The sequence below is a fragment of the Macaca mulatta genome, chromosome 11, assembly GCF_049350105.2.
Source record: "Macaca mulatta isolate MMU2019108-1 chromosome 11, T2T-MMU8v2.0, whole genome shotgun sequence".
Lineage (NCBI taxonomy): Eukaryota > Metazoa > Chordata > Mammalia > Primates > Cercopithecidae > Macaca > Macaca mulatta.
In genome coordinates, this window is record NC_133416.1 from 31,703,545 (window position 1) to 31,718,499 (window position 14,955).

Below are 14,955 nucleotides of genomic sequence, written 5' to 3' on the forward strand. Positions count from 1 at the left end.
TTTGCATTCAGTGAAATTTTTAAAATTTAAAGCTAAAGGCTTCAGGATTACTACATCGGATTTTTATCGGACAACACTGAGTAGGGCTGCCACTGAAGCACCTTGGATGAGAGCCTCTAACGCCCTGAACACAGCATTCAGCACACTACTGGGAGAATGACTGGGACTCAAATATGTGTTCAATGAATGTACTTATGAGCTTGCTGGGGAGGAAGTAAAAATAACCTCTAATATAGTACTACTAAACCTCTATTTTAGTACTACTACAATAAAGTAGTAATCAATACTGATAAAGTAGCAGTAGAGCTAAAGTAGTACTAATAAAGTAGTACTAATAGCCCTATACTATTATTCGTAATAAAGTAGTATTGCTATTGATTCTATCAGTCTATCTACCTACCTGCCTGCCTGTCTACCTACCTACCTACCTATCTGTTTGGATGGGAGGGCATAGGATAAGATTGGGCTTAGCAGTGGAGAGCAAAGGGCTCGTGCATGCTTTGAACAGGTACACACTCAACCTTGGTATCATGTGACTGTTCTGAATTCCAGAACCGAGGCCAAAAGGTGGAAGTTTTCTTTGATTGTGTCTCACATTTTCCTTTTGGTTTATTGTCTAACATACGTTACTAGAATTCTCTTTATTCTGACTACCTTTTAGGTGGTTAGACGATGCTATTATTGAAGAGATTGCACCCAAACTGATCAGAGATTGGCCCAATATTTACACCTACACCAAGGCCTTGGGAGAAATGGTGGTGCAGCAAGAGAGCAGGAACCTGAACATTGCCATCATAAGGCCCTCCATTGTGGGAGCAACTTGGCAGGAGCCTTTCCCAGTAAGCCCACTCACCTGGATTCTGTGTTTTGCTTCCAAACTAAGGTTCTTCTAGCCCAATTACTTTCTGATGTCTTTCTTCTTCTCCTCCTCAGGATTTATAGCTAAGTGCAGCCGATCGAATATGAACTAGGGCAAAATTCCACTTTGGTTTCCAGCATGTGGCTCCTCTGGCAGTTACCTTGACTGTCCTAGAGTTGGATGGAGAGCTTAAATTAGCTTCTAATTACTCTAGTCTCAAAATTCCCATGGGTGATGGTTTCATATCTTGGCTTTCTTACTACAGTTTAAGCATACCAGAATGTCCTTAGTGGCCAAATTGGTAGTATTATAACTGCCAGGGTAAACAAGAGTTTCAAAGCTCACAGAAGGATCTCAGTTTAGGAATACTAATTTTTTTAAACCTCAGCATACTGCCATGACCTTTTGAAAGTACTTTGAATTACATCATCTTCTTCAAAGCAAATCTGTGAGGCTTTGGGGTAAATTCCAGCTCCACTACTTACTGGTAATGCAATGTTTTTGAGTTGTCCCTTCCATAAAACAGGACAGATACTACTTTGGAGAGTTGATTTAATGAGACAATGTATGAGGAGTGCTCAGTCTCAAGTAAAAGCCTGGTCCCTACTAAAAGGCTCAACAAATATTAATCCCTTCATCTTCTCCTCTCTTCTCTCTCCTCTCCCATTATACACACACATTTGACTTTTATACTGTAATGTAAAGAGACATAATAAGGTCAGCTGAATGGCTTAGGTCTTAAGAAACAAACTTAAAAACACATTTCCCTCTAGCTGCTCTTAAACATAATCTTTCTGTAACATCTTTAAGCAAGTCAATACACATACAGAAACACACACACACACACACACATATATATATCTGTCATGGACTCTATAGCTGGTAAAAAATGTCAAGAAATGGGCCATTAACACAAATCATGTTTTCAATGTTCTCCTAAGGAGGCTGAAATCAGGACTAAGGTGGAGAAGGATGGTTGGTGAATTGCTTAGCAGATCATGATATAAGGACAAGGTCCATAAGAGGTCATAAAACACCAGAAAACCATTCATGGCTCCTGCTAAGAAAAACAATCCTGGCAAAATTCTAATTTTTGCACAGTCAAATAAAGTACAGAAAATGGCCAGTGATTTGCCTTTATCTTTTGAGATCTAAATAATACTGAATTAGATAGTTCTATTGGCTGGGATCTCAGTGCTCTTGTTTGAAATTTATTAAGATTAGACTGCAGATGTTCCAAAGATAAAACAATTTTCTGAAATGTGTAACCAACAGAAATCTTCTTTCTTTTAGGGTTGGGTTGATAATATAAATGGACCTAATGGACTAATTATTGCGGTATGTATAACAATGAAGAAATAACTCCCTGAAATATAGTAGAGGAAGAGTAACAAAATTCTTAGTGCTGACTTAGCTTCATTGATCCAAAAATATAAATGCTACTTTACTAACAATTGAGGCACATTATTTTAATTGTTCTAATTGTAATATAGAGGCAGGATGAAATTATTTTATTCTTTGAGAATTTTTTATCAAGAAAAACAGAGGTAATGTGCTATCAGTTACTATTTAGGAGTTTTATTTTTGAAGCCTTTGAGCATCAGGACTTTTCTTTAGTTACCACAAGATGGGGGTATTTCCCCCTTTTTGCCGTTTATAATCACATGAATTAGTGCAGTGAATTGAGGATGCAGTAAAAATATCTTCAAAGATTATTAAATTCTTGATTATCAAACACATGTAAGAGTTTATGTGTGTGTATAGAAAAGAGATATACATCAATAATTCTTAATGAATACAAGAAAGAGAACTACCAATTGCAGCAAATTTTTCAAATACAAAAATCCATGAATATAGGCAACACCTTTTCAATAATCTCTTACCAGGAGAAACGTGGCTCCTCTAGGTAAGCAGCCCTCAGTGCGCATCTCCCCGAAGTCCAGATTGATCCAGCCAAGCTGTGGGACTTCACAGCTCACACTGAAGCATTTAGGGTCTAAACCCCACTTCACTGTTTTGTACAATGAATAGGAAATCAGTGATCTAAATGCGTTTAAATCTTATTAGGGATTTAGACTGCGCTTCAGACTCTATCTCTGTTCCTCCCAGAACTAGGGTCAACATGAATTGCAATATGAATAAGAGACAGTGAATTATAACAGTGACAAAGATCTTCCTTCCGATGTCTGATTTTTCAAGCAGCCCTTTTCTTTCTGTTTCCCATCTGCCTTCAACTCTTTCTTCTACAAAAGTTCAGTTGGGGTGAACATTTAGTGGCTTAGAACATCATTATTTTAACATGATCCCAAAGCGGGTTTCATTATATGCAAAGCTGCATATTTATTTACATTTTCTAAAATGTTCTAGATTGGTTTCTTATGTTCGAAAGAAGGGGAGCTAGTTATAAGACAACAGAACTGAGTAACATAAGAAAGTGCTAATCATTGCAAATCAATGTTGGAAACATGCAAAGCGCAAAGAATCAATTTCATAAACTCAACAAATTATTGACATGAATAATTCCTAATTCTTGCATCTATGTAACATCAGTGATCTGTGAGGTGAACTAAGATGCTGAATAAAAAGTAAATAATAAGGCAATTTTTCCAAGCCAAAAAAAAAGTTTTATTTTATTAATGGTGGAATTTCGCCAATTAATGTTTTTCAAATAAATGTTTCTTAAACTTTTAGTGCCTACTATTGCTTGTAAGCTAATAAACCCTAGCAGAAAACAAAATCATCAAGGAAATGGTAAACAAATATTAATGGGAAAGTTAATGGGAAATTTGTATAACCTTAATTCTTAACATGTTTTATGAATTTTTAAGATGTAAAAGTTTATTCTTGGTGTTTGTTAATTGAGTTTATTAACCTCTCACAAATTCGAGGAATTTTATTTCCTGAAGGAACGTGAGGAACACTAGTAGTTCATGGAAATGCTGGAGATGCGCTTGGCTGGGAAGGTAGGATAGACTGAGGAAGTCAGACTTAGCATAAGAACCTGGTAAGCAGTGGATCAATGTTAGCTGTTTTCACGTACTGCACTAGTATAATCAGTTTGATGATACATACTTTAGCCCCAGCTATTATTTAAGACCTGGATTAACATTTTATGTTCTTTTTCCTATGCAGGCTGGGAAAGGGTTTCTTCGGGCCTTAAAAGCTACTCCAAAGGCAGTGGCAGACTTAATTCCAGTTGATACAGTCGTCAATCTCATGCTAGCTGTAGGATGGTATACTGCAGTTCACAGGTGTGGATGCTCAAGTGGGCTTTCAAAGGTTTCAAGAGGGGCAGAGTGAATATATTAGGCCCATTTTCCAAATATAGACATTTCATTGTACAAGACCCCAAATGTGTGAAAGTGTGTATTTCAATATTTTATGGAGTTCCTAATATGCCATCATATATGCATTTCGTTGTTTTATAAATACAGTTTAGAACTTGGCTACCCATAAAGTAATAAAACCTTTAAATCACTTAACTATAAAATTCTTGATAACCAAAAGGCTTTTCTTTCTATTCAGTAGTCTAAAATTCAGCTTTCTCTTTTAGGGCAAAGGAGATAGAAATTGATGAAATGAGAGAATATATTTTTTAATTGAACTCTGGTAAATGCCAAAAGTTCAGTCACGGTGTGTGGGGAAGCTTCCTGGTACAAAGGAAAAAAAAATAGGTTATTCATATATTTGGGTCTGTTAGTGAATGGTAAACAGAATTAAATTTTTCTTATGTGAATTCACACATATGTGCTCCATACTATGTCACTCCTATTTAACATCTCTTTCACACACACACACACACACACACACGCTTTTCCTAGTCTTCTTCCATTTTGCTTGTTAACCCAGAGAAAGAATGAACGATGGAAGCCTTTCATAGGTTGCCTTAATCAGATGAGTTACTGAAACCAATCTGTCTAAATATTATTTTTCCTTATTTTTTCTTTCATTAGCTTTCCATTTTGTTGTACTTATCTAATTTTTATTTCATTTTCCAGACCTAAGTCAACATTAGTCTACCACAGTACATCTGGTAACCTCAATCCCTGCAATTGGCACAAAATGGGTAAGTGCTTTAGCCATGTAAGTCTATAATTACTAGCATCTGGCATAGAGAAAAAATTGACAAAGTGTGTCATGGAGCTTAGAGCCTATACGGGGAGAAAGACAAAAAGTAAGTAAAGACACAAAATAATGAGATATTGTAAATGTGTGGTAGTTAACTAGAATGTACTGTGGTTACCAAAGAAAGGAGTCAGTGGCAACGTGTGCATGATTGTAAGCAGTAAGGGGTCCACTGGCTATAAAGATGTTAAAAACGATGAAACAAAGCAAAAGTTGGCAGTTACAAAGAATGTCAGTGATAAAATACTGAAATACTCCTCCCTGCTGGAGCAGTGGCTCCTACACACACCCCTTCCCTTCTTGATATGTCACTGAGAATGCGACGTGATCAATGACCAATGAGATTTAGAAAAGTCAGGTGATGTTATTCCTTTGTTATTGAGCCATCATACTGATCATTAATTTATGCAGCTTGCCTCTCAGGTGTGCAATAACCACTCCACTAGCGATTTGTAAAAGTGAATGGGAATCACTATGGGAGAAATAAAAACGACACCCAGATTCCTTGAACACTTGGGACCACGGTCTTGGGTGGTGCTGAGGAGACTATATTTTTAATAAGCATCTAGATGATTCTTCATGCTTGGTGAAATGGATAAACCCTGTACTATACAAATAATTGATTTGTCTGAATGTAAAGGACTGGATCTGTTCAATGTATAAAACCATGGAAATAGAGTTGAGTACAACTTAAACATCTAATGATGGTAGAAAGTTAAAAGTAGGGAGTTTGGCTATTCTGTAGGATTTCCTAGTGCCTACTAATGCACACTTTCTTTCCCTGTTACATAGGTAACACTACCTCTACACATTCCAGTGGTAAGCCATGGTGCTGCACTGAGAGTTCTATTGTAGGGCAGCTAGACACTGTGGCTCATTTTGTAATAGGCTTTGAATTGAAAAATCTTTTCCAAGAATGAAAAATGCCTGGCATGCATGTATTTTTCTCTACTCCTCTTAAACCTATAGCAAACATTGTTGGCTGATACAACATTGTTTCTCCCTGTGCCAAGGCTCTATTCTAGATTCCCATCTAATACAGCATTTCTGAAAGCTATTACTAATTAATTTGATGTTGCATTCAAATTAAATTCATTTGTGTTTCCTATCAGGGCTCTTAGGAGGGATCACAATGCTTCCTACTAGGAGCAGTAGCCATGCCACAGGAGGTTCAACATACATAGCCGCAGGTGACATTACAAGGAGTGATAGACAGCTGGGTCGGTGAACATGGGATATCAGAATCTCTTATGCTGTCAACCTGTGCATAACTTTTGGTTATGCATAGAACCAAATGTTTTAATAATGCCACATATCTTTTAATAAATGTCTATGAACCGGTGATTCTTGAGACTCTTCAAATTTTAAACTATCCTGCCATTTTTAGGATAAACCCAAGTGGGTCACAGCATGTTATCTTTTATATATTCTGTTTAATTCAGTTTGCTGATAATATATTTCCCTTGTTGTTTTCTATTCTCTGAAAGTGTTTGTGTAAATATTGGAGCAATCTATTCCTTGGAAACTTGGTAAAATTACCTATAAATTATCTGGATTTGTAATTTTGTTGTGAGAGGATTTTTTATTGCCTCAATAGTTAAAGAATTTTGCAGGCTTTCAGTTTCTACTGGAATCAGTTTGAGTAAATTATATTTGGCTCTTTTTCTAAGAATTTGTCTGTTTTAAAACGTATTCCCATAAAATTTTTCATATTATATCAATTTTTTTGTCCTAAACTGTATCTGTAATTATGTTTCTAATTCATAATATTTATGTGTCTTCTCCAAAGGGTTTATTACTTCTTTTTTCAAAGAACCAACTTCTTCTGGCTTTATTGATTCTTTATTATGTTGCTTCGTTTTCTACTGCATTGATACATATTGATATGTTGCCTTATCTCTATTTTCCCCTTCCTCCTGTTTTCTTTGATTATTTCTTTCTTCTTTTTTTTTTTTGAGACGGAGTCTCGCTCTGTCGCCCAGGCTGGAGTGCAGTGGCGCGATCTCGGCTCACTGCAAGCTCCGCCTCCCGGGTTCACGCCATTCTCCTGCCTCAGTCTCGCGAGTAGCTAGGACTACAGGCGCCCGCCACCAAGCCCGGCTAGTTTTTTTTTTTTGTATTTTTCATAGAGACGGGGTTTCACTGTGTTAACCAGGATGGTCTTGATCTGACCTCGTGATATGCCCGCCTCGGCCTCCCAAAGGGCTGGGATTACAGGCGTGAGCCACCGCGCCCGGCCTCTTCTCTTTAATTTAGAAATACAGCTCACGAATATTCAGCTTTTCTAATACATGCATTTATGGCTTTATATGTCGCTCAAATGCCACTTTGGCTGTATCCCACACGTGTAGTTGTATGGTGTTGATGTTATCATTACTCTCTAAGCGTTAAGCATTTTTCATTTAAATTCTTCTTTGACCTATGAGGATGCAGAAGTGCAGTTTTCAATTACCAAATTAAACTTTCTACATGTGCATGAGTTTCTACTTGTACTTCAGATCAGAAAGACAGTAGCTTAATGGTTAAAAGTCTTGGGCTTTAAGATCTAATATTCTTGGATTCAAATCATAGCTCATTCATTCATTCCAGTACTCATTAAATAGGCACTATTCTTGGGCTAAGGATATATCACTAAACAGAAATCCATGCCCACATAGATGTTATATGCTGGTATGGTGCCTACCATTTAGTAGACTCCGCTACTTACTAGTTGTGTGAACTTGAAAAAGTCACTCAGTTTCTCCTCGTAGATCTTTTTTTTTTTTTTTTTTTTTTTTTTTTTAAATCTGTCAATGAGAATAATAATCATTCTATTCCAGGGAGCTCTTGGGAGGATTTAATGAGATAAAGTGCTTACCACAGTGATTAGAACGATGAACATTTCAGTAAATGCTTGCTATTACCATTTGGACAGCTTTCTCAGAAAGCCATTCCTAACCCAGCCTCAGCCCTGCCCTTCCTGGCACACAGAGCTAGAGGCTTCTTTTGTCTTCCACCAGAGCCTATTGTACTGATCTCTAGCAGAATACTCAGGCAAAATATTGTAATCATAAATTGTCTACATCTCCCACTAGATTGCCAATTCCTTAAAGACAGGGAATATATCATAAGTATTACTTTTTTTTTTTTTTTTTTTACCTCAGCACCTACCACAATGCCTGGCAAGTGTTAAATGCCAAATAAATGTGTTTGTAATGACTAAAGGAAGGATTGGTATAGATTTAGGAAATGGAAAGTAATTGTATGTTGCTGAGATATTTATTCATTCATTTAGTCAAAAAATATTTATTGGGCACCGATTACCTGCCAACCACTTTCAAGGTACTATATAGGTTGAAACAAAATAGACAAAATTTTGTTATGGTACTTAAATCTTAGAAAAGAGAAATATACATCAGATATGGTTGAGAGATTGCAGAAAAATAAAACCGACTAAAGAAGTAAATAGTGATGTGTGAAGGCTGCTGTTTTATATGTGATGGCCAAGGAAAGTCTGTCTGATAACGTGTCATCTTAGTAGAGACCTGAAAGAAGTGAGGGGGCAAATCGGAGGGACATGTGGAGGAAATACCCAAGTTGAAGAACCAATAAGTGCTCCAGCTCTTTAATCATATTCAAGGACAGCAAGCAGGCCAGTATGGCTGCAGCAGAAGCACTGAGAGGGAGAATGGTAGGAGATAAAGTCAGAGTGGTGGGCAGATAGAGTGAAGATGTAGAGAGTGCAAGGCCTTCCAGACCATGGCTGTGACTCTAAATGAGATGAGATTCCACTGAAGGGCTCTGAATGGAGAACTATCTGTAATATACTCTGAGTTACATTTTACGAGAATCACTCTGGCTGCGCCATGGAGGTCAGACTGTAGGAGTACAAGGGTAGTGGCAGAGACCACTTAGGACGGTACTGCAACACTCCAGGCTACAGTAGTGGTTTGGATCAGAGACACAGCAGGTGGAAATTATGATTCTGGGTATTTTTCAAACAGAGAGCTGATAGATTTTGTTAAATTGTGTGTGGGTTGTTAAAGAATCAAGGATGACCCCAAAGTTTTTGGCTGAACTACTAAAAAAATTGAATTACCATTTGGTTAGAAGTAGATTAGTGAAGAAGCAGCAAGTTTGTGTATGTATTGGGAAGGGGGTGGTTGGTAGTCGGAGTATCAGGAGGCCAATTTTGGAGCTGTTAGATGTGAATGTCTATTACACATCCAGATGGAAATGTTGACCAGGTATATGGATATATACATCAGAATGTCAGTGTTGAGATCAGAATCTCTTATGCTATCAACTTGTGCATAAGTTTCCGTTATGCAGAGAACCAAATGTTTTAATAATGCCACATATGTTTTAACAAATGCCTATGAACCAATTGATTCTGGAGACTCTTCTTTGTATAGGATTTATATTTTCAGATAGATTTCAGCTGGTATTTTTTTAAGGAGGGCAACAGTCATATTACCATAATAACTGATGTCATCATAATTGAATAATGAGCTTAGGCATACGCTTTGAAAAAACACCTACATACATTAAATAAAATTGAATTCAAATGAATATCTTTTGGAAAGAACTACTGAATTCACAAATGTGCATAAAAAGTTCTTAAGCTTAATCTAAGTAATCATATAAGAAGAAAAATACTATTATGAATAAAACCCTGGATACCAGAGTGGACAATTGAGTCTAACATATTCCCAGGGAAGTATTTGAAGTAAACTAACACAAAGAAATCTTGCCTTGAAAATCTTTAGAATCTTTTACTTAAACCTTTACTAAAGAGTGAAATAAAATGTTAAGAAACTTTCTAAATGGTTCTGAAAGTAATGGTCCAGCCAGGGAAATAAGGTCTCTAGCCTCTGTCGTGGGGCTTTCAGAATAGACTAGATAACCTTAGAATTAAATGCAGATTCACGTTTTTCTGAACAGTATCTCCTTGTATTGACAAGTGTTTCCCCAATAATTTGTTTTACAGTAAATGTTTCAGATAAAGAACCCAATTATTAACCTATTCACACTGTTTCAGTTTGCAGATAACCACTTGCCCAGCATAAAAATCTTTATATTGTTCTCAGAAATTGATTCTTGACTCTACACAACAAATCCTTCGTCTTTATTGTTTTGACCCCATTACAAATGCTTTCCACTATGATGGACTTATATTCTCCTCTTCTCCTCTAGCACTTACTTTCTTTTTTCCCCAGGAGTCCAAGTCTTGGCAACCTTTGAAAAAATCCCATTAGAGAGAGCTTTCAGGAGACCATATGCTAATTTTACCAGCAACAACTTCACATCCCAGTACTGGAATGCGGTCAGCCACCGGGCCCCTGCCATCATCTATGACTGCTATCTGCGGCTCACGGGAAGGAAGCCCAGGTGAGAAGCTGAGTCAATGGCTTTGAAAGTGTCACTGCCCCAAAATCTTCAGTGCTTCCTTCAGCAGAGGATTAAAGGAGACAACTGAATCTTACCCATATATACAGATTGAACACACCTAATCTGAACATCTGAAATCTGAAATTCTCCAAAATCGAAAAATGTTTTGAGTGCTGATATGATGCCACAAGTGGAAAATTCCACACACTGTACCTCATGTGATGGGTCACAGTCAAAAAAATGTTCAAAACTGTTTCATGCATAAATTATTTAAAATATTACATAAGATTACCTTCAGGCTATGTGTATATGGCTAAGTATGTATGAAACAGAAATGAATTTTGTGTTTAGACATGGGTCCCATCCCCAAGATATCTCATTACATATATGCAAATATCCCAAAATCTGAAAACAATCAAAACCCAAAACACTTCTGGCCCAAGCATTTCAGATAAAGGATACTCGACCTGTATAAGTTTTCAACAAACAAAGCAGTCATAGAGAGAAGTCACAAAAGACATTAAAATTGTTCCAGCACAATAAAGGAAGGTAAATGTTAAAGAGCTTGATGAATTCAGCAAGTAATCATTCATGCAAAAAGAAAAGCAACTGAGACTCTGTCACTAGGGTTTTCTGAATAGGTAGATAATCTTAAATCTACAATAATGATGACAACCTCACTTAGAGTTTACTGTGGCACTCGTGGGACTAAGGCTGATGTATGATGATCCCACTTTAATTGTCACAGTTACCCAAGAAGAGATCCTCATCATCCCAATTTTACAAAAGGGGAAACAGAAGCTAAGGAAAGAATCTGAATTAGTCTCAAAGAAAGTGACAGGAAGGATGTGGAGAAAGCTGAGTCTCAAAGTCAGTATTCGGAACCAGATTTACTGCCACCTAGAGATGAGTGAAGAAATTAGAGGGAACACAGTGTGCTGATGCTAAGGCAGCTGTCACCACCTAGCTGTGTGACATAGGACATAGCCTTTAACTGTCTCGCTCAGATACTATTGTGTCAGAGTCATCATTATTATAATTGCCTAAGGCAATTCTTGTGATCAAGAATCAGAAGCATGAACAGTACTGCCTTCTGTGCTAGCCCCTTTGTAAGGGAGGAAGTCTTCTTCAGCGTGTGTGTCTTCTTTATTAGCAGTGCAAATGGCTAAAACTTAGCCAATGTAGAGTGAATGTAAATTGTTAGAGACCTCATTTGGAGCTCAGAACTCAGTTCTTGAGCAAGGTGAAAAGGAAACATTGTGATTATGGGGAAAATATTTGTATGGGGCTCGTTCAATAAAGCTAGGAAAAGAAGAAAACCCAAATATTGTAAGCAGAAATGCTAAAGGTTTTAAAATATGTCAGGATTGGAAGAGAGCCTGCATAAAGAACAAAGTTCAGTTAGGAAAAAAGAGAAACACAGAAGGAAGAGACACAATAAAAATCTGTATGTATCTTGTGAGAAGTCAAACAGTAATATTTGTGGGAAATGGGTTGGTTTGTTGTGTGGTATGTATTTTAGCAATAATCTTCATGGCAGAAAAAGTTGAAATCCTTCTAGACCCTTTCCTTCTCCAGGTGTGCTTGTGTATACTCTTCTACGCTTTTACATCCATATATGGACATATATGGTTTGCTTTGCAGTAGGGGGGTATGTGTGTATATAAATCAATTGTATGTATTTTACAACTTTTTCCACTAATTTTCCATGAAAATCTAAGTCATCCTGCCCAGTGTTGCCTTTTTTTTTTTTTTTTTTTTTTTTTTTTTTTTTTTTTTTTTTTTTACTGCAAACAACGAGGCAATGGATATCAGTGTGCATGCCTCTTTCTAGAATGTGCCTTCTAGAATGTGCCTATGCCAGGAGAGGATGCTGAGGAGGGAGATTGCCGGATTAAAGGGTATGCGGATTTTGTGACTAGTGCCAGATGACCCTCCCTAAAGGAAGAATGTCAGTGGGCACTACCACAACAGTGTATGAGGGCTACAAAACTGGCTTTTTTTTTTTTTTTTTTTTTTTTTGAGATGGAGTCTTGCTCTGTCACCCAGGCTGGAGTGCAGTGGTGCAATCTCGGCTCACTGCAACTTCTACCTCCTGGGTTCAAGCGATTCTCCTGCCTCAGCCTCCCGAGTAGCTGGGATTACAGGTGCCCGCCACCGTGCCTGGCTAATTTTTGTATTTTTAGCAGAGTTGGGGTTTCACCATCTTGGCTAGGCTGGTCTCGAACTCCTGACCTCAAGCAATTCACCCACCTCGGCCTCGCAAAGTGCCGGGATTACAGGCATGAGCCACTGTGCCTGGGCGAGGGGTACAAAACAGTATTTCTTACCCTCATTAATACTTTGTAAAAATCAACTTCTGAATTGTCAAACTCATAAGCAATGACATCTTTTTGTTTTTTTGATTTGCATTCCTGATTGCTGGAGGGACTGGACTTTCATTTGTTTATTGGACATTTAAGTTTTCCCCTCTGTGGGTTGCCTGCTTCTGCTCCCTATTTTCCTATTAGGTTGTCCTTATTAATATATGGGAACATGTGTGTCTGAATACATATTTCATATATTTTTTCCAGGTCTGTTTCTTTTTAGCTTTGACTATAAAGCTTTTTGTAATATGAGTGAAGATACACATAATGCAGGGCTTAGGAACATGAAGTTTGGAGTCAGACTTATAGGATTTAAATCCTGGCTTCACCAACTTAGCCATAAGAGTCCTAAATTACTTCATCTCTCTAAATCCTAACTTCCTCTTCTATAAAATGGGCATAGTAATCATAATCTATTTTATAGAGTTTAATATGAGTGCTTAGAATATAATAATCCCTAAAAGATATTTTAAATTTTTATGTGGTAAAATGAATCATTGTTTTCCTTTATAGCTTTTGCATTTTGTGTATTAAGGAGACCTTCTTGGCTGGGTGTGGTGGCTTACACCTGTAACCCCAGCAATTTGGGAGGTTGAGGAAGGAGGATCACTTAAGCCCAGGACTTCAAGACCAGACTAGGCAACATAGCGAGACCCCATCACTACGAGAATAAAATTTAAAAACGTTGTCCAGGCATGGTGGCACATGCCTATAGTCCCAGCTACTCAGGAGTCTGAGGCAGAAGATTGCTTGAACCCAGGAGGTCAAGGCTAAAGTGAGTCATGACTGAGCCACTGCACTCCAGCCTGGGCAACAAAGCGAGACCCTGTCTCATACAAACAATAAAGACCTTCTCTATCTGAGAGTAATACAAGTGTTTTTTCTAAAATATATCATTAGGTTGATATAGTTCTGTACATCCAATGATATCATGTCCAACCATTATTTTTAGAAATTAAAATAAGTGTATTGAAATCACATCAATTGCATCAGAATTGGAGAATGGCTAAAGATTTCGATAGTAATAGTAAAGTGGAACCCTATTATGGTGCTTATATCAGGCACAATGATGTCTATCTCATGCCTAAGAAATCTCCTATGATACAGTAAGAGAAATACCTCATGAGTCATTAGTACATGGGCATTAACTTTGACCAAAATTAAAAGCAAATCCCCACAATAGCATCATAATTATTGAGCCAACTATAGTAATCACTACTAGCAAGACTGGGTTAACTAAAAATCAAGTGCTTTACAGGCCAAAAGTGATTTGTAGCTAAAAGACCTAGGTTGGGCATTAGCTATGGGACCTTGAGCATAATCTCTCTGTAAAATGGAGATACATAATATAAATCCTGACTATCTCACAGCCATATTGTTAGGATGAAGTAAGATTGTATATGAAAGTTTTTTGAAAATTGTTATAAAGTTGGGAGGTGCACAAAGAAGATCTGGTCCAAGTCCTGACCACAAGATTGGATAGTGTGGTTCATCTTGTGTAATGGGACACAAGGCAGTGAGATTACACAGCTCAGGTTTTTTGAGGTCAGTTAAAACTGGGTTGGAATTTGACGTTGACACTTTATCTTAAGCTCATGTTGCCCATTTGTAAAACTGCAGACTTACCTAACAAAGATGGTATCAAAATTAGCAGAGAGGATACTTTGTAAAAGTATCGGGACCATGCCTAACACAGAATAGGTTATCAACAAGAAGTTTTTTTTTTTTTCTTTTTAAATCTCCACTATGATTGACAACTGCTTTTGATTCACCAAACACTGATATAGTCAAACACTTCTGCCCAAAAGTTATATACTAAGACCTCAGATTCTATCAATTTTTTAAAATACAAGAATGTACAATAAAGATGAGAAATAAAGCCAGGCGCCGTGGCTCATGCCTGTAATCCCAACACTTTGGGAGGCCAGGGCAGTTGGTTCCCTTGAGCTCAGGAGTTCAAGACCAACCTGGGCAACATGGCAAAACCCTATCTACAAAATATATAAAAAATTAGCTGGGCCCCACTGCGCTCCAGCCTGGGTGACAGAGTAAGACCCTGCCTCAAAAAGAAAGATGAGAAGGTTTTCCAATTGTCTACATCAGAATTCAAAAAAACAAACAGTATGTCATTCAAGTTGAATAGTTGGCTCACTTTAAAAATAGGTTTGCTATTCTTGAGAAATAGGTGTTAGAAAAGGAGTGTGGTAGTACTAAATGCCTAACAGAACAAGCTCC

The 14,955-nt window shown here is 37.4% G+C and overlaps 1 protein-coding gene across 3 annotated transcripts in view; it reads left to right on the forward strand.

Moving 5' to 3' along the window:
* Positions 1–14,955, forward strand: part of FAR2 (fatty acyl-CoA reductase 2) — a 185,825-nt gene that overhangs the window by 162,966 nt on the left and 7,904 nt on the right. For all 3 annotated transcript variants that reach the window (XM_077952828.1, XM_015151153.3, NM_001265709.1), the window contains 5 exon segments: positions 662–839; positions 2,153–2,197; positions 3,992–4,110; positions 4,858–4,925; positions 10,183–10,354. In XM_077952828.1, coding sequence (XP_077808954.1) covers positions 662–839; positions 2,153–2,197; positions 3,992–4,110; positions 4,858–4,925; positions 10,183–10,354 — 582 coding nt within the window.